The sequence below is a fragment of the Agrilus planipennis genome, unplaced genomic scaffold (assembly GCF_000699045.2).
Source record: "Agrilus planipennis isolate EAB-ADULT unplaced genomic scaffold, Apla_2.0 scaffold137, whole genome shotgun sequence".
In the NCBI taxonomy this organism is placed as follows: domain Eukaryota; kingdom Metazoa; phylum Arthropoda; class Insecta; order Coleoptera; family Buprestidae; genus Agrilus; species Agrilus planipennis.
Window position 1 is genome coordinate 271,567 of NW_020439008.1, and position 17,995 is coordinate 289,561.

The 17,995-nt window shown below is 32.8% G+C and overlaps 4 protein-coding genes across 7 annotated transcripts in view; 1 reads left to right on the forward strand and 3 right to left on the reverse strand.

The window, feature by feature from the left end:
- LOC112904905 (ubiquitin-conjugating enzyme E2Q-like protein CG4502) overlaps window positions 1-8,720 on the reverse strand; it is a 90,083-nt gene extending 81,363 nt beyond the window's left edge. The window contains exon 1 of the mRNA XM_025976127.1: window positions 8,654-8,720. The gene's annotated coding sequence lies outside the window, so the exon portion shown is untranslated. The remainder of the gene's footprint in view (window positions 1-8,653) is intronic.
- Window positions 1-9,224, reverse strand: part of LOC108735104 (PQ-loop repeat-containing protein 1) — an 88,223-nt gene extending 78,999 nt beyond the window's left edge. The window contains exons 1-5 of one of the 4 annotated variants that reach the window (XM_018466929.1): window positions 8,849-9,051; window positions 8,654-8,790; window positions 8,334-8,399; window positions 6,438-6,654; window positions 3,988-4,203 (exon numbers count right to left, since the gene is read on the reverse strand). In XM_018466929.1, the coding sequence (XP_018322431.1) occupies window positions 4,011-4,203; window positions 6,438-6,654; window positions 8,334-8,399; window positions 8,654-8,790; window positions 8,849-9,051 (816 nt within the window). In that variant the 3' untranslated portion in view covers window positions 3,988-4,010. Of the gene's footprint in view, window positions 1-6; window positions 435-3,987; window positions 4,204-6,437; window positions 6,655-8,333; window positions 8,400-8,653; window positions 8,791-8,848 lie in introns of those variants that run through there. The other 3 variants (XM_018466930.2, XM_025976123.1, XM_025976124.1) reach the window with 3 other exon arrangements.
- Window positions 9,225-13,632: 4,408 nt separating this feature from the next.
- Window positions 13,633-14,979, forward strand: LOC108735105 (mitochondrial import inner membrane translocase subunit Tim21). Its single transcript, XM_018466932.2, has 2 exons — window positions 13,633-14,484; window positions 14,545-14,979. Exons 1-2 carry the CDS (start codon window positions 13,975-13,977, stop codon window positions 14,674-14,676), a joined length of 642 nt encoding a protein of 213 aa, XP_018322434.1. The 5' UTR covers window positions 13,633-13,974; the 3' UTR covers window positions 14,677-14,979.
- Window positions 14,980-15,294: 315 nt separating this feature from the next.
- On the reverse strand, window positions 15,295-17,169 carry LOC108735096 (transmembrane protein 231-like). Its single transcript, XM_018466918.1, has 4 exons — window positions 17,031-17,169; window positions 16,795-16,964; window positions 15,958-16,083; window positions 15,295-15,890 (listed from the first exon to the last, which is right to left on the reverse strand). Exons 1-4 carry the CDS (start codon window positions 17,167-17,169, stop codon window positions 15,567-15,569), a joined length of 759 nt encoding a protein of 252 aa, XP_018322420.1. The 3' UTR covers window positions 15,295-15,566.
- Window positions 17,170-17,995: the final 826 nt, after the last annotated feature.

Sequence of the window (17,995 nt, forward strand, 5' to 3'; positions counted from 1 at the left end):
ACCGATCAGTATGCACTCATTGTAAGGATTTTAGGATTCAGATGAGTTAACTTAAATAACACTTATTTAATTTTTTGTTTTATTAGAAAATGTAGCATATAATTTCATAATTTTAATTCCCATACCATTTTTCTGCCAAATTCGAAACATAAAAACCTTCTGAATCCCATCCTTTTTATTTATATAAATCGGCCAAATTAATTATGATCATTTAATATTTGTAATTAATAAGAAACTATCCATAAAATACGTCATTCTGAATTTCACCTTTCTGGATCCCTCCCCCCCTTTCGTCACGCTAAGTAGTCACACTTTCAGCGACCCCCTAATAAGTATTACGTCACAAAAAGCTAGCCCACCCCTCCTATAAACGTTTTCTTGTGAGTAAGAATACATACTTCTTATGATTGAGAATACATACAAGTGTATACAATCTGAAACATTAATTTTCGATTATCCATATATGTTTATTTACAGGCTTTTAACTACTTAAGAATAAAAGACTCACCCAAATTACCACCATAAATTGTTTATTGCGGACACGTGTTTCACCCACTTCTTAATGTAGGCATTATCAACATGCGCTTAGTCACATAAGAAGTAGATGAAACACGTGTCAGCAATAATTAATTTATAGTAGTAATTTGGGTTAGTCTCTTTTTCATATTTTTTTACTTAGTCATTTACCACAGTCACAAACTCCTACTTTAACTTGAGAATGACTTTCTATCGTAATGAAAAATTTTAAGAACCGTCAAGAAAAAAAATTATAAATAAAATTTGGTCTGTAATTGCCGAAATTAACTTCGTTTTCTTTTTATTTGGATACGAATACAGACGAGATTAGCTTCTTAACACACAAAAAAAAATTAAAATAAAATTGATGAACTGCAAACATCACGTTTCCTTAGACCGCCCCCCTTCCCCTTGCAATATCTCGTCACGATAAGCAATACCCCTCCCTTCTCCCTATTTGTGAACGTATTTTATGAACGGCCCTTAAAATAAATATAGGTAAATATAAATTCATAAAGCAACCGTCCCAAGAAAGTTATAATTAGGGCTGGGCGATTGTTAAATTTAATAATCAATTGTATGAAATTAATCGAAACAATTGATTATTTGGGTTAATCAATTAAAATAATTGATTAAGTCAACCGGAAAAACTGAATTGTTTAATCAAATTGTTTAATAGGAAAATTATCACTTAAAGATAATACCGTAGTATTAGTATTAGTGCAAGGTTAATCGCAAACTTTGTTTTAAAGCAAACATAAAGCTGTTCTAGAATTGTAGAAATATAAGTAAACAGTTTGATAAAATAAAAATAGTAGCAATAAAGACTATGTTTTTAAAGGTTGCAATTGCAATTATTATAATCAGTATCATTTGCGATTATCGATTATTTTAGTAATTAGATAATTTGCCCAGTCGTAATTATAATTATCCATATCTCCTATGCGTATATTCTAGAATAATTGTGGAATTACTGGAGCAGTAAAATACCCTAAAAGTTGGATGTGGAAATGAAATAGCATCGAAAAGGGCCAATATTAGTACCAAATTCATAGTTCTCATGGTCACTGATACAGACAGTAACACAATAAATACCTGGACAATATTGAGTAATCCGTTAGTATAGTAAACGATACAACAAACCAAAAAGTCTTGCACCAATTTCGTAGCTAAACGAATATAAGCGAGGAATAAATTCGAACAAGTTTATATTTTTCTAAACAAATAAATTTTTACTATATAGTACAGTTATTACATATAATTTAATAAAATTCTGATCAATTCAATTAGTAATATTCAAATGGAAGTATTCAACTGGTCTTTGGGCAGACGGGCCTATGGCGGTGATGATAACATTATCGATTAAAGTTTACTAAGTATAAAATATATTAGATGTAGTAGAAAAGAAAAAAATCACTCTAAGTTGTCAATTGGAATCTATTGCCACTCACATTAAAATAAATAAGATATAAAAATATTAAAAATCAACTAACAGGAAATGATACGTGTGCATCAATGGAATATTTCTTTTAAATACTTAAATAATAACACATAAGACGTTTTACTAGCTTCCTTAAAAGTATCGTGAAGTTCCAAAGCCCTTTCATTAAATACCGAAAGAAAGATTAATATTATTACGAGTCGTCACTAATCAATTATATTTCCACAAAACTATAAAAATCAATGGCGAAATTGTGACAAGTTAAAAATAAAGATACAGTAAAGGCTCTTTATTCGCGGGGTATACGTTCCATACATATGCCGTGATATGGGAATGGTAATTAGTATGGAATCATACGTTCTAAGGTTCCAAAATAAAACCAACATGTATCAAAATAAAATCAATGTATTGATAAATTCGCAATTAAAATCAATCGTTATAATCAGCTTTAGGCGAGAGTTTAAAAATTGTAGTGATTTTTTCTTGTTTTGAATTTTGAAATTAGTCCACTCGGTTACATCTATTATAAAAGTCGCCTCGGCACGAGCCAATAGTACTCAAAAGATGCTGATACGTTGAAAAATAACACCGAATCCTTGTTTACTCAAAAGATGCCGATAGGTTAAGGGGATTCAGTGGTACAAGCGCCATAGAGTAACATGCTTATCGGTTCTAGATGTCATGAGTTTAATATTTGGAACAGAGGTTTGAAATTTTGTAGTAAGATAGATAAAGCTTTGTTCTATAGCTTGTCGAAAGGCATTTTTTAATTTTTTAATTTCTATTGAAAATACGTGTCTTACAAGAAGCATCAACTTTAAGCACTTGTAAAAGCTTTTAATGACCATATTATTGAAAACTAAAAACGTACCGAGTTAGTGTGAACCTTTGTTTGTTACCATAAAAAAAATTAGATATTTATCTCGCTGTGTTAAATTTTCCGAAAAATTCACACTAGGCACGAGCAGTCTATTGCGGTCTATTGCGGTCAACCCCCTTAATAAACGACACCAAATTCTTTTTTGTTTTACCGATTGCAACTGCGAATAATGAAATTTTTAACAGCGAATACAAGAACTGGGTTGCAATTTTTTCACCCGCGAATAAGAAAACCGTGAATAAGGAACTTTTACTGTAGGTAGTAAAATATTACAAACTAAGTATGTATTATCAATTTTATACTTACAATTATAATATTGTAATCATTATCATAAAGGAACAAAAAGCAATTCGAGTTCATAAAAAATGAAGCACCTAGGAATTGGAATTGATATGTAACAAACAATTTTCATTGACACCCTGATAACAATAAATACAATTTAGCTACCATATAAGAAAAATATCTTATCACAACGTTGTACGAACCGTACAAAAATTGATAAATACCCCACTTTATACAAGACTAGTATTAAGTGTATCCAAGCACACAGCGTCATAATGTATGCCTATGAATGAGGACACTAACTTTTCTTCGCGAACCGTTACCTTTGTAACTCGAATGAGTTGTATATCGAACGCCGTGCACGCAATTATTTAAAATGCTATAGTTTGTATCATTACAATTTTGACCTATCTTATTGAAGTTATCGACAACAATAATACTATTCGTTTCACATTCTAAATCATCAATACTTTTACTATCGTCAGTCTCGCTCGAAGTCGTCGAATCGAAACTATTATCGCTACTGCATTCCTTATGAACTTCAGCGTTGACAACGTGGATGTTATTGTCCGTCTTATTTTTGCGTATTTTAACGAAGGTACTCGACAAATGATTATTTTGTGCAGTTGAAAATGAGGTGGTATTGCTTTTACTGTCCGATGTGTTGGCCTCTGGGCTGCTCACATCTTTTTGCGTGGAACTACTGTTATTAAAGCAAGAATCGGATGAATCATGATCATAAACGATTCCATTGCAAACAGGTGTGGTTATAGTATCGTTATTATGATTGATACAATTACGTTTCCTGCTGCAATTAACGACGGTCATACCGTCTGTCTGCTGCTCCTTTTCTGTTGTGGTGGTTATTTCGTGCGTCCAAACAAGAATTACTCAATCGCCCCTGTGAGGTCGTACACGCTGCGGTTCGACATTACCGCGATACAAATATACTTGGAATAAAATCAGCACGTCCACGACAACTTGGATCGAACCACACACCCAAAATTGCAGGGGAGCGTCCCGGAACAGGAAATAGAGTGTTTTAAAAATATCACCACAAGTCCACATCACAACCATCAATATACTAGAATAAATGTTAATATCAGATCGAGTTTGTTTTTTAAGAAATAAAGCCGCCGAGTTGATTTCCGTTACTCAACTTAAAAGAACATTTAATGAGATTAATCAGTTTTCTACATTAAAAGATATTATTTAGTGATAATTTTATCAGATTTCAAAATTAAGTCATAAACTATTATCTACATCAAGCACAAAGTACAAATTAAAATTTGCCTAAATTGACGGAAAAAAAATCTCAAAAACTGGCGTCCAACATGACGCATTTGCTTTGTAAACCTTTATAAGTATCATATCGTCATTACGGGAACAATTTCGAAAAATGACGGGCGTTCCCGGAATGATCATTGCATTCTCAAAATGGTTGTTCAGTTCTCTACTCAAGTATTTAACATATTCTAAGGCTTAAACCTTTATTTTATAAAATCATCAAAAAATATTGGGAATCATTTAAATAAAATTTTTGGAAATATTGTAGGTATTTACAACTTTCTGGGTTTGTACTTTTACTTTAATTACAGAACGTATTCAGGACATTATCGGAAGTGTGGGAGAACTTACGAATAAAAGCAAAAAAAAAAGATTAAAACAACAGGTAAACCGAAGTAGTGCTAAATATTTAAAACAACGCGAAAATGCTAATGCAAGGAAGCGAAAGTTTTTGGATAAAAGGACTCCTTAGCAAAAAGAACTAAAGAAAGCAAAAGACAGAGAATATTATCAAAGAACAAAGGCTGAAAACTATAAAAATATTTTTTTATTCGCGGTAAAATTTAGACAGGTTCATTGCCAATAAATGATACTATTTGTCCAAGAATGCTTAACAGTATTTAACGAGGCTGGTACTGTTAGCCAAAATTTCTAGATGATTAAATTTAAAATAGATTGACTACATATCATTTTTATTATTTACAAAGCAATAATCATCCTTGCATCAATCATCACTCAGAGAACGCTGCCATCATTTTGGGAACGACGTGTCCTTTTCGGGAACGCCAAAAAGAAGTCAAAAAAATTGGGATTTTTTTTTGATAACTCATTAGTCTTATCTTGTTGTCAATTTACTTTATTTGCTTATTATAACATACCTTTCTTTTAAAAGTTTATTTAATCTGATTTTATTATTTTTTAGAAAATGTTCTCGAAATGATGAATATTAATGCCAATATGATTATTAAACAGCAATAAAAATTTAGCTTGGCCCTTTCTATATATCATTAATGAATTATGCCTCTGTAATTGTAAATTATAATTACTTAGTAAGTAGCATTTTTTTTCAAAAATTTCATACGGTAAAATGTTCACCTCTTTGACTTTGACCCATATGCGTTATCCTCCTATCTTTTGAAACTATAGTCATTTGCCACGTAATACAGACAATGTGAAAAGAGATAACCGATAAAGCATTGCAGCAGTTAGAGGTTGCTTAGGTACGCAAAAATCAAGGTGGAAGAATATTAAACTTTCCATGATGACAACATGCTCAAATTCTGTTTATCTGCATCTCTTTCTGTTGCACGTCAGTTGGTATTATGTTATTTCTTTTTCTTTCTTAGTAATCGCTGCAATTCCTATCTGACATCTCTTTTCTATGTTTACGATATTCCTTACAACGTCTGTCGTGAATAAAAGTAGGCGTTCGGTGAGCAACTGCTCTGCACTAGTTAGTAAGTTGAAAAAAAGGAAAGTAAATGCGACAGTTTTATTGCGGATTAAAAAAATCGTTAACTAGTACGATCTTATACAGTTTACACGTTTCCCCCACCTGTCATCTTGAATTCTTGTTTATTGACGATAATTAAGCATGGACAGAGGTAGGGGAGGCAGACTTAGTGCATATGACTAAAAAAATAATTCGAAAACACAATTTCAAAAGAAATCAATATAATAATACAATGAAATAATAATTTTAGGAACTAAGTTTCAGAAATCAAGGTAGTAAACTTCTGCAGCACGTCCGCTTTATTTCACTGCGAGCCGCCACTGTACTTGTACCTTTCATAATTAGTATCTTTGTAGGTATATGACCAAAACCGAAATTTAAAAAATAATTTCAAGTACACCATCTTTACGAAGTAATTCGCAAGAAAATTAAATTTGAATTTGTCACTTGCGGTGCCCGGTGCGTTAAATTTAACACTAGTTTATTAAGCAAACATTAACAAATCTATAAATGTAATTAACGCGGAAAATGTAGGAAACCAACTTGGCTACACCCAAATACGTAAAAATAAATTTTACCTCATACCCTCAGTAGATTTATTCTGATAATTTTTTATCAACTGAGGAGTTCCCAACATAGCCTCCGTAAAAACTGCCAAAAACCCCACCATTTCGACAAAATAAATCCATCTTATTAATACGTACATTAATATGGATGTAATAATTGTAAATACTAACATACAATCAACATACGACTGGAAATCTGACCAATTCCAAAAAAATTTCGGATCGAAGTCTAAAAAAAGGAATTAAAATGTAAACGAGAACGTACACGCATACGTTAATTCCATACTACATGCTGCTACTTAAAAAAAACAGCAATACTAAATCACAACATTGATAACATGTCATAAATTGTGATTAACGATCTTAATAAAAACTTTGCACATATTATAAACGAAAACAAATCCAAATGCCAACTAAAAACAATAAAAATTTACATTAACAGACTTCATCTAATCTAAAACATAAAATGAATACTAACTGAAATAAACTCTCTATGCTTATATGTTAAAAGCAAAGAAACACCAAAATTTTGTATTTCACTATGCATATATACAGGGTGAATCATTTAAATTTAACAAAAATCTCTACTCCGGCAAAACTTTTAACTTGCTTGCTTTCGAAGGAAAAATCAAATGACGACTTGAGTATAACCTTGACCTCGATCTTGAAGTTTTTTTAATGAGAATGCATATCTTTGACCCCAGAAATGGAAAGAGTAGAAAAGTTTGAAATTCTTGATTTTTCAGTTGAAATTTGTAAGAATGAGAGTATGTATTCTAAATTTTAGAAAATTACGTGATCTTCAATTGTCCTCGACGTCCACGGTTACATTCATCATCACTAACTAATTTCTCCTTTGACTAAACCTTCCGAACTAATAAGGATCAATCAATTGTCTTAAGTAAAAGACTGATCTTACATATACTTCATTATTAAATTTTTAGAAATCAAACTACGTATCACTATATTGTGAATTGTGCTTCTTATTAAATTTATGGAATGATAAGTAATTTTCTAATCAAAGAAAGCTAGTATTGTTTATCATTAAGAAATGCGATTCATAATGAGGAATTTAAATCTTGAAATAATTAATTAAACTGAAAATAACAGTAATATTTTTGCCATTTTCGTTAGAAATACGTAGACCATTCCTTTATATTTAAATTTTTTAATTTAATAAGNGAAAGTCAAGAATTTCATTATTGGAAGAATGATTTATCTTGTACTTAATGATTTCCCATAGAGTAATAGGGGATATTATTTATTTATTTTCAATGCAGAATTTTAATTATGATTGACTTTGTAACATTTTAAACATAAATCGCTTCACCTTTACAACTTATTAATCATTAATTTACCATGAGGGAATATGCAAAAAGAAAGCAGTAAAAATAAACTGGTTCAAAAAATTCAAAATTCTAATAAATGCGAAATGTAAGTAAATATTTTTAGATTTGCTTTTGGAAAATATCTAATTTTTGAAAAAATGTTACATAGGTTGACTTGACGGTTACTAACACTCCAGTTTTAGTCTGGAGTCCATTCATAAAAATTAAGTTTTCTCCAGACTCCAGTTCATAAAAAATAATCTTGAATTGGTAACCATACGTAGCTTTATCAAAATAAGAATTATTAAGTTTAATTGTATCTTATAAAATTCTTTAGTCGCAGCAAATACCTACTAGATGGCGATACACATCCTGTACTAGCATATTTTATCAAAATATTGCACTATAAATTTACATTTCATGAGTAAAAGCCTAATCAATGTAAGCAAATCGTTTAAAATAACAGCATCAACTCATGTTATAAATAGAATACGTATAAAGAAATGATATCATGCCAACTTATTGATTTTTCTTCATTAAATACATTAATCAATCAAGCTACATGCAGTTAATTTTTTACCACAGATAGTATGTGAGGAATATGGAGGTTTAGCACGAAGTAATCTAACCACTTCACATGGTTTTGCTGCACACAAAGAAATAATAATTACCACAAAAAAAAGCAATAGATACAAATACATTTTTTTTTTGTTTTGGAAAAGTAATCGAATAATCATATTATGAAGTTAATTGTCTCGAAAACATTGCAATTATTAGAAGATGAATAATAAAGGCGTTAAAAAGCCACCTGCAGTCCATTTACTTCAAGAGTAATATTTAAAATCACCAAAGCAAACATATATGGTTATGGAAAACTATTCTTAAAGATACTTTATTTACCTGTAAATATCCTTTGACGTGCTTGAATTAACTGATTCTTGTTTCTTACTTGAACGCACAAATGAACCATAACAAACATTGTTATATTCATAATAATACTCTGTATTAGTAAGGGATACTCGAAATGTCTACCAAACCTATGTAAAAGAAAAAACACATAAACTTAACGTATTTTAATTGAAATTATAATATTACCAAAACAATATTCGGAGTGTATTAGCTATAAGAAGAGCGAGACAAACATGCAGAGAAAAACCATCGGCATCTTGAGTCTTTTTAATTTGTCTATATTGAGGGATGTATGGTATAACACCACCTATCACCATAGCTCCTGCACTGATCCAGCCTACCACGTTTCCCACTGTGAGAGACAGCTCGTCTGATATAACCCAGTCCATCTTTTTAACTAAAGCTAAATATCATGGATATGCATGTTTTTGCATTTAAATCGCGTCGAGGTACCCGTGTGAAGCGAACTGCTTAAATGTCAACAGAAATGTCAACTTCTATTCACTTCTACTTTTCTTACAGCTGTTCAAAAGTTCAAATATTCTACGGTAATACGGCAACCAACAATACACACGACTGTACCACATACTGCTACTGCTAACGTTGTTTCTATTTTTATAAATACAACAAATTATGTTATTATTATTACTGAGTAACAAAATATATACACGCCTCCCTGCTATATAGTATTAAAAATGTTAAGCATTATTAAAACAAAACTGACTAGTTTTAATCAGGAAAGTAGCCAGCTTTTTTTTACATAGAGCAATGGGTGGACCACACCGTTGATCGTTGTAAATAAATAATAAGCCAGAAATACCTTCAATGAACATGTAAAACTTTAACTATATGCCCAAAACGTCATGAGTTCCTGATAATAATGACATTACGTATACGTCTTTGTAAAAGTGGTTTAGACCCGAATCATAACAGCATCAGTTAATCTACTGGCCGCGAATACCTTTACCCCTTTACCATACAATATTAATAAAATGTAGTAAACTGAAAATTTCAGATACTAAAAATGTTTTGTTCAAAGAAAAGAATATATTAAAGTTGCTTCAAATAGTTTAACTCAAAAATCCACCGGAAGTAATAATTTTTTGTTTAGTCTTGCATACTCGGTCTTGATTTTAATATTGGTCTTGATAGTATAAAGACAGTCTTGATCTGGGTGTTGATCTTGCATTTTCACAAGACCAAAACAAGACTAATTTTGCTCATCGCTAGGTTTTGGAGCACTTTCCAAATTTCCTTTGATTTGGAAAATTGATAGAATCCCACTGAGTGTAGCTACTCCAGGATACTTCCGCGCAAATCCTTTAGCTCATTCAAATTACTGGGGCCCGATACTATCTATGCGATTTTGCTTCAAAGAGCCATGGACGTTATTATCAGCCCCCTCACTAAGCTAGCACATCTTAGTTTAACCTTAGTCCCGAGAGCTTGACAAGGCACGAGGGTGATTTTAGGCCCATGAGCTTCATCTTTTTCTTTTTCAAGACTATATGGAACGATTGGTCGATGGATTAATTCGAAATACAGTCTTAAAGGAGAAAGCACGCATACATTTCTTGTCGCTCCACTGAAACTGACCCTGTTTCGAGTCGTCACCCTAATTAAAAAGCAGTTGGAGGCTAATAAACAATACGCTATGGGCTTGCTCATGAACACTGAAGGAGCTTTCAATCACACTTCGAGGAGGAAGCAGGCCCAGCCTTCTCCCCTCTATAACAGAGTGAATCGACCATATGCTGGTTGTTCCAGGAATCCTCGAGGGGGCTCCTATCGCCCCTCATGTGGTGCTTACTCTTAGACGAGTTATCGGGAAAAAACTTCTAAGCGATAGATTATGCCGATAATATCCTCATTATCGTTCGAGGCCCCTTCCATAACGCCCTTACGAACTTATGCGAAAGGGCAATCGCCTTTGTTCAACGCTAGTGTGCTCATTGTCTTGACAAGAAAATACAAGTGGGATAAAACCTACCCCTTTATGTTGGAGAACAGGTATTCCTGATACAAAACATAGTGAAGTACCTCGGGGTAATTCTGGACACACAACTGTCTTGGAAAGACCACCTGGACTTTATAAAGAAAAAGCTCACAGCCTACTTTTGGCAAATCAGAAAATCCAAAGGGACTAGGGGCTTACACTGACTACCATGAAGCGGATTTTTGAAGTGGTATTGATATCCAAGCTGATATACGCTACGTTGGTCTAGTGGAGCAGGCTGCTCTTTCCACCATTAACAGGTAGCGAGAAAAATTGAAAGGACTGGTGCCTAGGAATATCACCGGAGCAGTATACGCTCATGGCGGCTATGGATATGCTCCTTAGCACTGAACCCTTCAGCAGCTGCAACTAAGGGCCTTCATACTTTATAATATCTATAACATCTACATAAAGGAAGTAAAGTGGGGCTCTTTGAGCTGCTGAAGGATGCAATCACGAGAAAAATTTCTTGAGATACCCCTGACCACACAAAAACCTTCTTTTTCATTGATAAAAAGTACAAGATGAGCCTCTATTCTAAAGAGGACTGGTCTTAGGGAAAAATCTCCATCCCGCGTGAGAGTGACCTATGGTTTATGGATCGGTCTAGAAACAGAAGTAGAAGTGGAATTGGCATTTACAACCGGGAGCAGCCTTTCAGTATCAGTTAGGTAAGTTTGCCAGTCCTTTTCAGGCTGATATAAAAGCCATTGCTTGTTGCGCACTGACTGTAAGAAAAGCTTTCAGAAGATACTCAAATATCGAAACTGTTAGAGAAGCACCACTAAACCCTCGACTATCGATGCAAAACAAGATAGTCTTGCTCTGAGCCCCGGGCCATAGCTGCACAAACGAGTCGTAGACGATCTTACCAAAGAATTTGCTGGGGGTATCTACAGCAACCTTATCAAACGAAATTGCGAGACGGAACTCTACAGAGACTGGGGAATACAACAAGGATGCAGGCAGGTGTAGGCCTTCGTCTCCCCTACAAAGTGTAGGGAGTGGGAAAAGAACTGCACTACTACGGAACAAACTGGGAATAACCGCCAGTTCTTTCTGTCGCTTCTGCGAAGAGGAAGTGAAAATTTCTATTTACATCCTCTGGCACTGCCCTGTGCTAGCTGAGCGTAGACGCCGTATCTTTGATTGTCTGCAAGCTAAAGATGTTACCACACAGGACGCTCCTAGAATACTCGCCAATTTCAAACTCAATTCGGAATTACTTGTAGGAACCTTATTAGGCCGTAGGAATAAATGCGGCAATACTGAACTTGTTTCTAATTCTGAATCTGTGCTAATTTGGAACAGAACGAGAACTTGGAATAGAACAAGTTCCTAGTAGAGTCCCTGAAAATGCAGTATGACTACTACTGTTGATTTGTTCGATCTGTTTCTGCCATAGTAACGTTAATAATGCATATTCTACTTTTCATTTCATTCTCATTTTTAACATAAAAGTATTGGGATCCGTCAAAAATGAGGAGCCTAAAAACATGGCGCCGATTAGGGAAAATTTATCGTAGTTCCCATAGTGTACCGTGCAATTTCCAAGTTTTTAAATTACGATAAAATGATAAGTATTGACACAATATGTGATTGGGCTGACACAAAGCTTCGGAAAGGAAATTTCGTTGAAGGTGAGCGTGTTTTTAATGCCAATCACATTATAAAATTCGGAAATAACAAATCCGGAAGCTAGCCTTCAAATTCCGTCAAGTTTACTGCCTACTTTTTACAAACTTCGGATTTAAAAAGTGATTCACGTTATATAATTGGTGAGGTGATTCTGGGTGATTTAAGCAATATCATATCAATGACTTGCACGTGCAAAGCCGATTTAAGAGAACGTTGCAAACACATTATTGCAACTTTGTTGTATTGCAGCAGGTAGGTTCTTAACCTCAAAATACTTATATCGTATCATTAGAATTGTGTTAAATCAATTACACAGGAATAAATAATTTCTCACTTTATAATTTTAGTATGATTCTAGTTTTAAATATTAAGGTTATGGCTGATGGTAAATACTTGCTGAAATATAATCATGTGCATTAAAATGACGTGAACAAATTTTTATTCCGGAATTCACTTCTTTGATACCTACTGCTTTCATCCAAGCTTCTATTAGTTTACTTTTTTCTCTAATTTTCCGAATATATTTTTTACATATATAAAACGGTTAGTTTTTATTGGAATGTAGTTAATGTAGGTGAAGAGTGAAGATCTATCTCTGAAGTGCTTTTGCAGCTTTTCACTGGACATATTAACTTTTTATTTGATCTAACTTTAGAAGAAAACTTCGTCGACTCCATCATCAAAATTTTTTTTACTTTTTTAACGTGTTTTATTATTTTAATAAACAATTTTACAATTTGTGTGCACAGTTCCTATGTAAATTTTTCCCTCATTCGAGTTACAAATTTTGCCACGAGATGGTGTATGCCCAATTGCTTAATGAATTTTTAGTATCAAGTGTGTATCTAGACGGCGATCTTGAATTCTCAGCGATCGGAGCGCTCTCTTCTGAGCGGTTTTTACTTATGGCTTTCACATACATGAAGATTCGACTCCTTTCTATAATCTTCATGGGTCAGCCCATAGATATAGAGAATGGACTGTGTTTCTCTGTCTACCTATAATGTAAATACAGGTAGAAACGTGTGAAGAGACAAAGCGATCGTGCAGCCACTTTACAGTCTTGCAGAAACGGAAGAATGAGGTAAAGAGACAGGTATTGGCTGCATGGTCGATTCTTTCTTTCTAGAGAGTGGTCAATTTCATAGGGATACTGCTCATTCTGTTCTCTATATCCGTGGGCGAGCAGGGCAAGAAACCAACCACAGAATTGTTAAATAAAATCTAATCGATCTAATCTATGAGTATCTATGGTCAGAAATCTGCAATCTACTACCGTAGAAATGCTAAAAAAGTGCTGTCAGAAACTATGGTTGGTTAGAAACATCGACATTTAGTAATAGACATGCCTTAGCGGTCAGAATTGTGGTACAACAAAATAAAGAGAGAATGAGGTTTCGGACAATATCCATCTCTCTCACAATAGTGTGTGAGTGTGTCATGAAGGAGATAACACTAGTCCGAAACCAAATCTTCCTCCCTTTTCGAGCCAAGAAATTATTACAACGACATACGGGTAAGGCACGTCCATTAATATATGTCTATGGTTAGAAAGATATTATCTATGAAGATATGTGTGAAAGGTTAAATTAAAATATGGATAAAATAATTTTTAAACACTAAGCGTACTATTGTTTACACAATTTAAAATTAATATGTTGTCTACTTTAAGAGAGTCATGTTTGTAAAAGCTTTAGTGACCGTAATACGCCGTAGAAAAACAATTCTGTTAGATTTAAGGCCATGTTTATATCAGTCGGTATATAAATATCAAAAAGATTCTAAAAATAATGCTGTAACCAAGTTTAAAAACGTTGAAGTGGGCACAAATGTGAAACCTTTAGGAGAAAAAGTAAAAGAAACAACAAAAACAGCATCTTATGTGGGAATAATATTGCTGGGCATTGGGGTTACAGGGACACTTTTTTATGCAGTTTTTAGTGAACTTTTTTCAAGCAAAAGTCCAAATAATGTTTACACGAAAGCAGCTAAAAGATGTACCGATGACCCACGAATTCAGGATAAATTAGGTTTGCCCATAACATCATATGGTGAAGAAACACGAAGAGGAAGACGGCAGCATGTAAATTACTTAAAATTTAAAAGAGGAGATATTGGTTTTTTAAGGATGCGATTTTATTTACAAGGAGCATTCAATAAAGCAACTGTTCATCTAGAAATGCAAGAAGTAAATAAAAGTAAGGCAAGTACAAGTTTAATGATATAAATAACTTTTAATAATTTATAGAATGCATCAGGAAACTATGAATATCGATATCTTATCGTAGAAGTAAATGACATGTTTAATACCACTATTGTGTTAGAAGATAATCGTCAGGTTAATATTCCTTCAAATTCTTCTGAATTGTTACTTAACTAATGTTATGGGATAAGCACAAATACAGTAGAGAAGTTGTCAATATAATGAACATATTTTGAAGTAATGTTAGAAATCTTGAGTACAGTGTGTGTTACGAACAATAGTTTAATTTATGGTTAATGATTAAGTAAAGTGTTTTGTAAATATTGCCAACATTCATTTTTTTTAATCAGTTATTTTGTCAAGAAAATTTTCTGAAACAAAAATATGTAAATAAATAAATAAACAAATAAAAGTTAAGGTAAGCAAGGGATAAGTACTAAGAAAATTGTTACAAGGATCAATTAAATGAAAACAAATTAATTGTACTCTGGTTTTATTTCATAAAATAAAAATACCCTTTTATCAAACACATATTTCTTAATTCTGCTAATAATATAATTAACGAGAATATATAATACAATAAATTGCATTAATGCAGAAATTCCGCTTTGCGTGAAATTTGGTTTGTAGTGTACAGTATGTTGCGGGATGCGCATTTTCAAATTAAATGTCAAGTATCTTTGTCTTCCATACTTATAAGTTGTATGTAAACTCTTAAACACAGTCGTTACTAAAATAGAATGTATCATATAAATTAGTTATTTATTATCATGCACCTAAGGATCCTTTAGTAGGGGATGGCTTCAAAGCAAGCAACGATATTGATAGGAAAAGAAGTAAAATCGCATTTTTTTATAAATGTTTAAATATTAATTTGGAATTACGTCAACGTATAGTTACCTACTATGTCAGTTATTACCATATCATATATTAGCGATCAGCCAACCATAAAGAGCAATAAGTTATTGATTTACCGAAACCTTTTATTCTCATCAGCACGCCATAGGCAGTTTTGATAAATCACTGACCAAGTCGTAAAAGCAAGTTTATATATTATCAATAAGTTATTAGTAATGCATTGGGCCAAAATAGCAATCGCAATCTGTAGGCATACTCGTTACATTATCCCGTACTGCAGGATCCCTAGTATGATGCATCTGCTTACAATTTTTGACTGTGTGGTATTCTAAAAGATCCTGGGGTTTATAAAACGGTAATTGTTTCGGGCTTGTAATGATGGAGGGCTCTGCAATCGTTTTTAAAAATCTGGAGCAATGCACAACTACTAATTGTGAAAATTGTAAAATACCATAAGCATTAACTTCATAGGCATTTTCTATAATTGGATGTTCAATGGTTATTATGCTGTCCATATTTACGGTACAAGTTCCCTAAAAATACAAAACAGAAAATGTTTAACTCACCTTTATTTCTTTCATAAAAATAATTATTATTTACCTGCAGTTCGTAATTAAAACTTAAAATTAAGAGTACAGAGTTAATCTTCAACTCTTCCAATAAAACGTGTGTGGTAAACTCAAATAAATCTATTTGACCATCATCATCAACGTCGACTTCTTTGGCCTGTTACCAATATGTTATTACTCAATGTATTCTATATCTACACTAGTTGAGACTTGTAGTTGTACTCTTTGCCAGTGGTGTAAGCACTTTCTACTTGAGTTTCGCCGATATTTTCGTAAAGCATGTGTATGCAAACGACTGTACACCCGAATTTAATGGTTACAATGTGATTAGAATTTGTGCGTATGCAACCAATCAAACACATTTTTAATCCCGTTTACTTTCCCAACTGTTTATTTTTATCTCAAATATATTAAAATTACCAAATTTTAAATAAAAATTCTGATTAAACGAAAATACCTCGGATTTCGAAAATGGGCCTATCTTTTACTTTTGTCTTTTATGTAAACGTTTTGATATTCAGCTAGTTCTAGGATAGTATATTCTGAGAGGAGATATATTTCCGTGGTACGAAAAATTAATTTTTGCCGTAAGCAATTGTACATATCTTTTAAACCGTTTGAGAAAATCGGACAAAGTTTTCAGTATAGCGTGGTCTTCAACCGTATAAATCGATAGATTCCTTTTAATTTGACGCATCTTTTACCGTTTTTAGACAATTTTTAAAAGAAATGTTAAATTTTCGACAGTTTTGTCCACGGCCAACTGAGATATTGACATACACAGACAAACCTACCCTAGCACATTATTATGTATGATAGTACCGTCGTATATATACGTTTTCGCTATACCTAATCATAAATTATTCACCTTAATATAAGAGCAAGTATCCCATGAATCCTTATCGTATTTTGTTAAAAACGGAAAATTGCTACAAAATATTGGATGACTAGAATTACTTGTAGATGCCTGGAAATGATAATAGCCCTGAAACTTAACTGAAGGTTGTTTATTTACAACAATTGTCTTGCTCCAAATTTCTGAAACATACAAAAAAGGGATTTTTTTTAAAGTTAAAAATATTGTTAGTAGGTACTTATACGTACCATCGTTGTAGTACACAGTTAGTAGAGGAACAATAATAGAAATAACTTTCGTTAGAAGAATAAAGAAATTTGCTTTAGAACAAAATTTATTTTTATATTTTATCTTAAGACATTGAGAATGCAACTCACGAAGAGCCATTTTTAACCCTACTTGACAACATTAATTTTTTGTTGGTATACATCACATTTTCGTTTCCTTGGCAACTATTATTTAGTGCGAAAATTTAATATGTGAGCAGTAAAGCGTTATTAAGCTCCATAAAATATAACAAAACAAAACAAGAGCGATCGATTTAACTTTTGAAAGACTAGGCTTTTATAAAATTTCATTCAACTTTATTATATAGGTATATACAGTAAAAGCTCTTTATGCGCGGGGTATACGTTCCATAAATATGCCGCGAATACAGAAACCGTGGATATGGAATGGTAATTAGTATGGAATCATAGGGGATACGTTCCAAAATAAAACCAATATGTATCTAAATAAAATCAATGTGTTGATAAATTCGCAATTAAAATTAATCGTTGTAATTAGCTTTAGGCAAGAGTTTAAAAAATTTAGTGATTTCGTCTTGTTTTGAATTTTGAAATTAGTCCACTCGGTTACATCTTTTATAAAATTCGCTTCGGCACGAGCCAACAGTACTCACTGATGCGTTGAAAAATAACACCGAATCCTTTTCTACTCGGTTAGATTTTTTATAAAAGCTGCTTCGGTACGTACCAACTGTACATACTCAAAAGATGCCGTTAGACTCAGTAGTACACGCGCCATAGGGTAAAAAAATGCTTATCGGTTCTAGATATCAAAAGTTTAATATTTGGAACAGAGGTTTGAAATTTTGTAGTAAGATAGATAAAGCTTTGTTCTAAAGCCTGTCGAAGGCTATTTTTTAATTTCTATTGAAAATACGGGTCCTACAAGAAGCATCAATTTTAAGCACCTGTAAAAGCTTTTAATG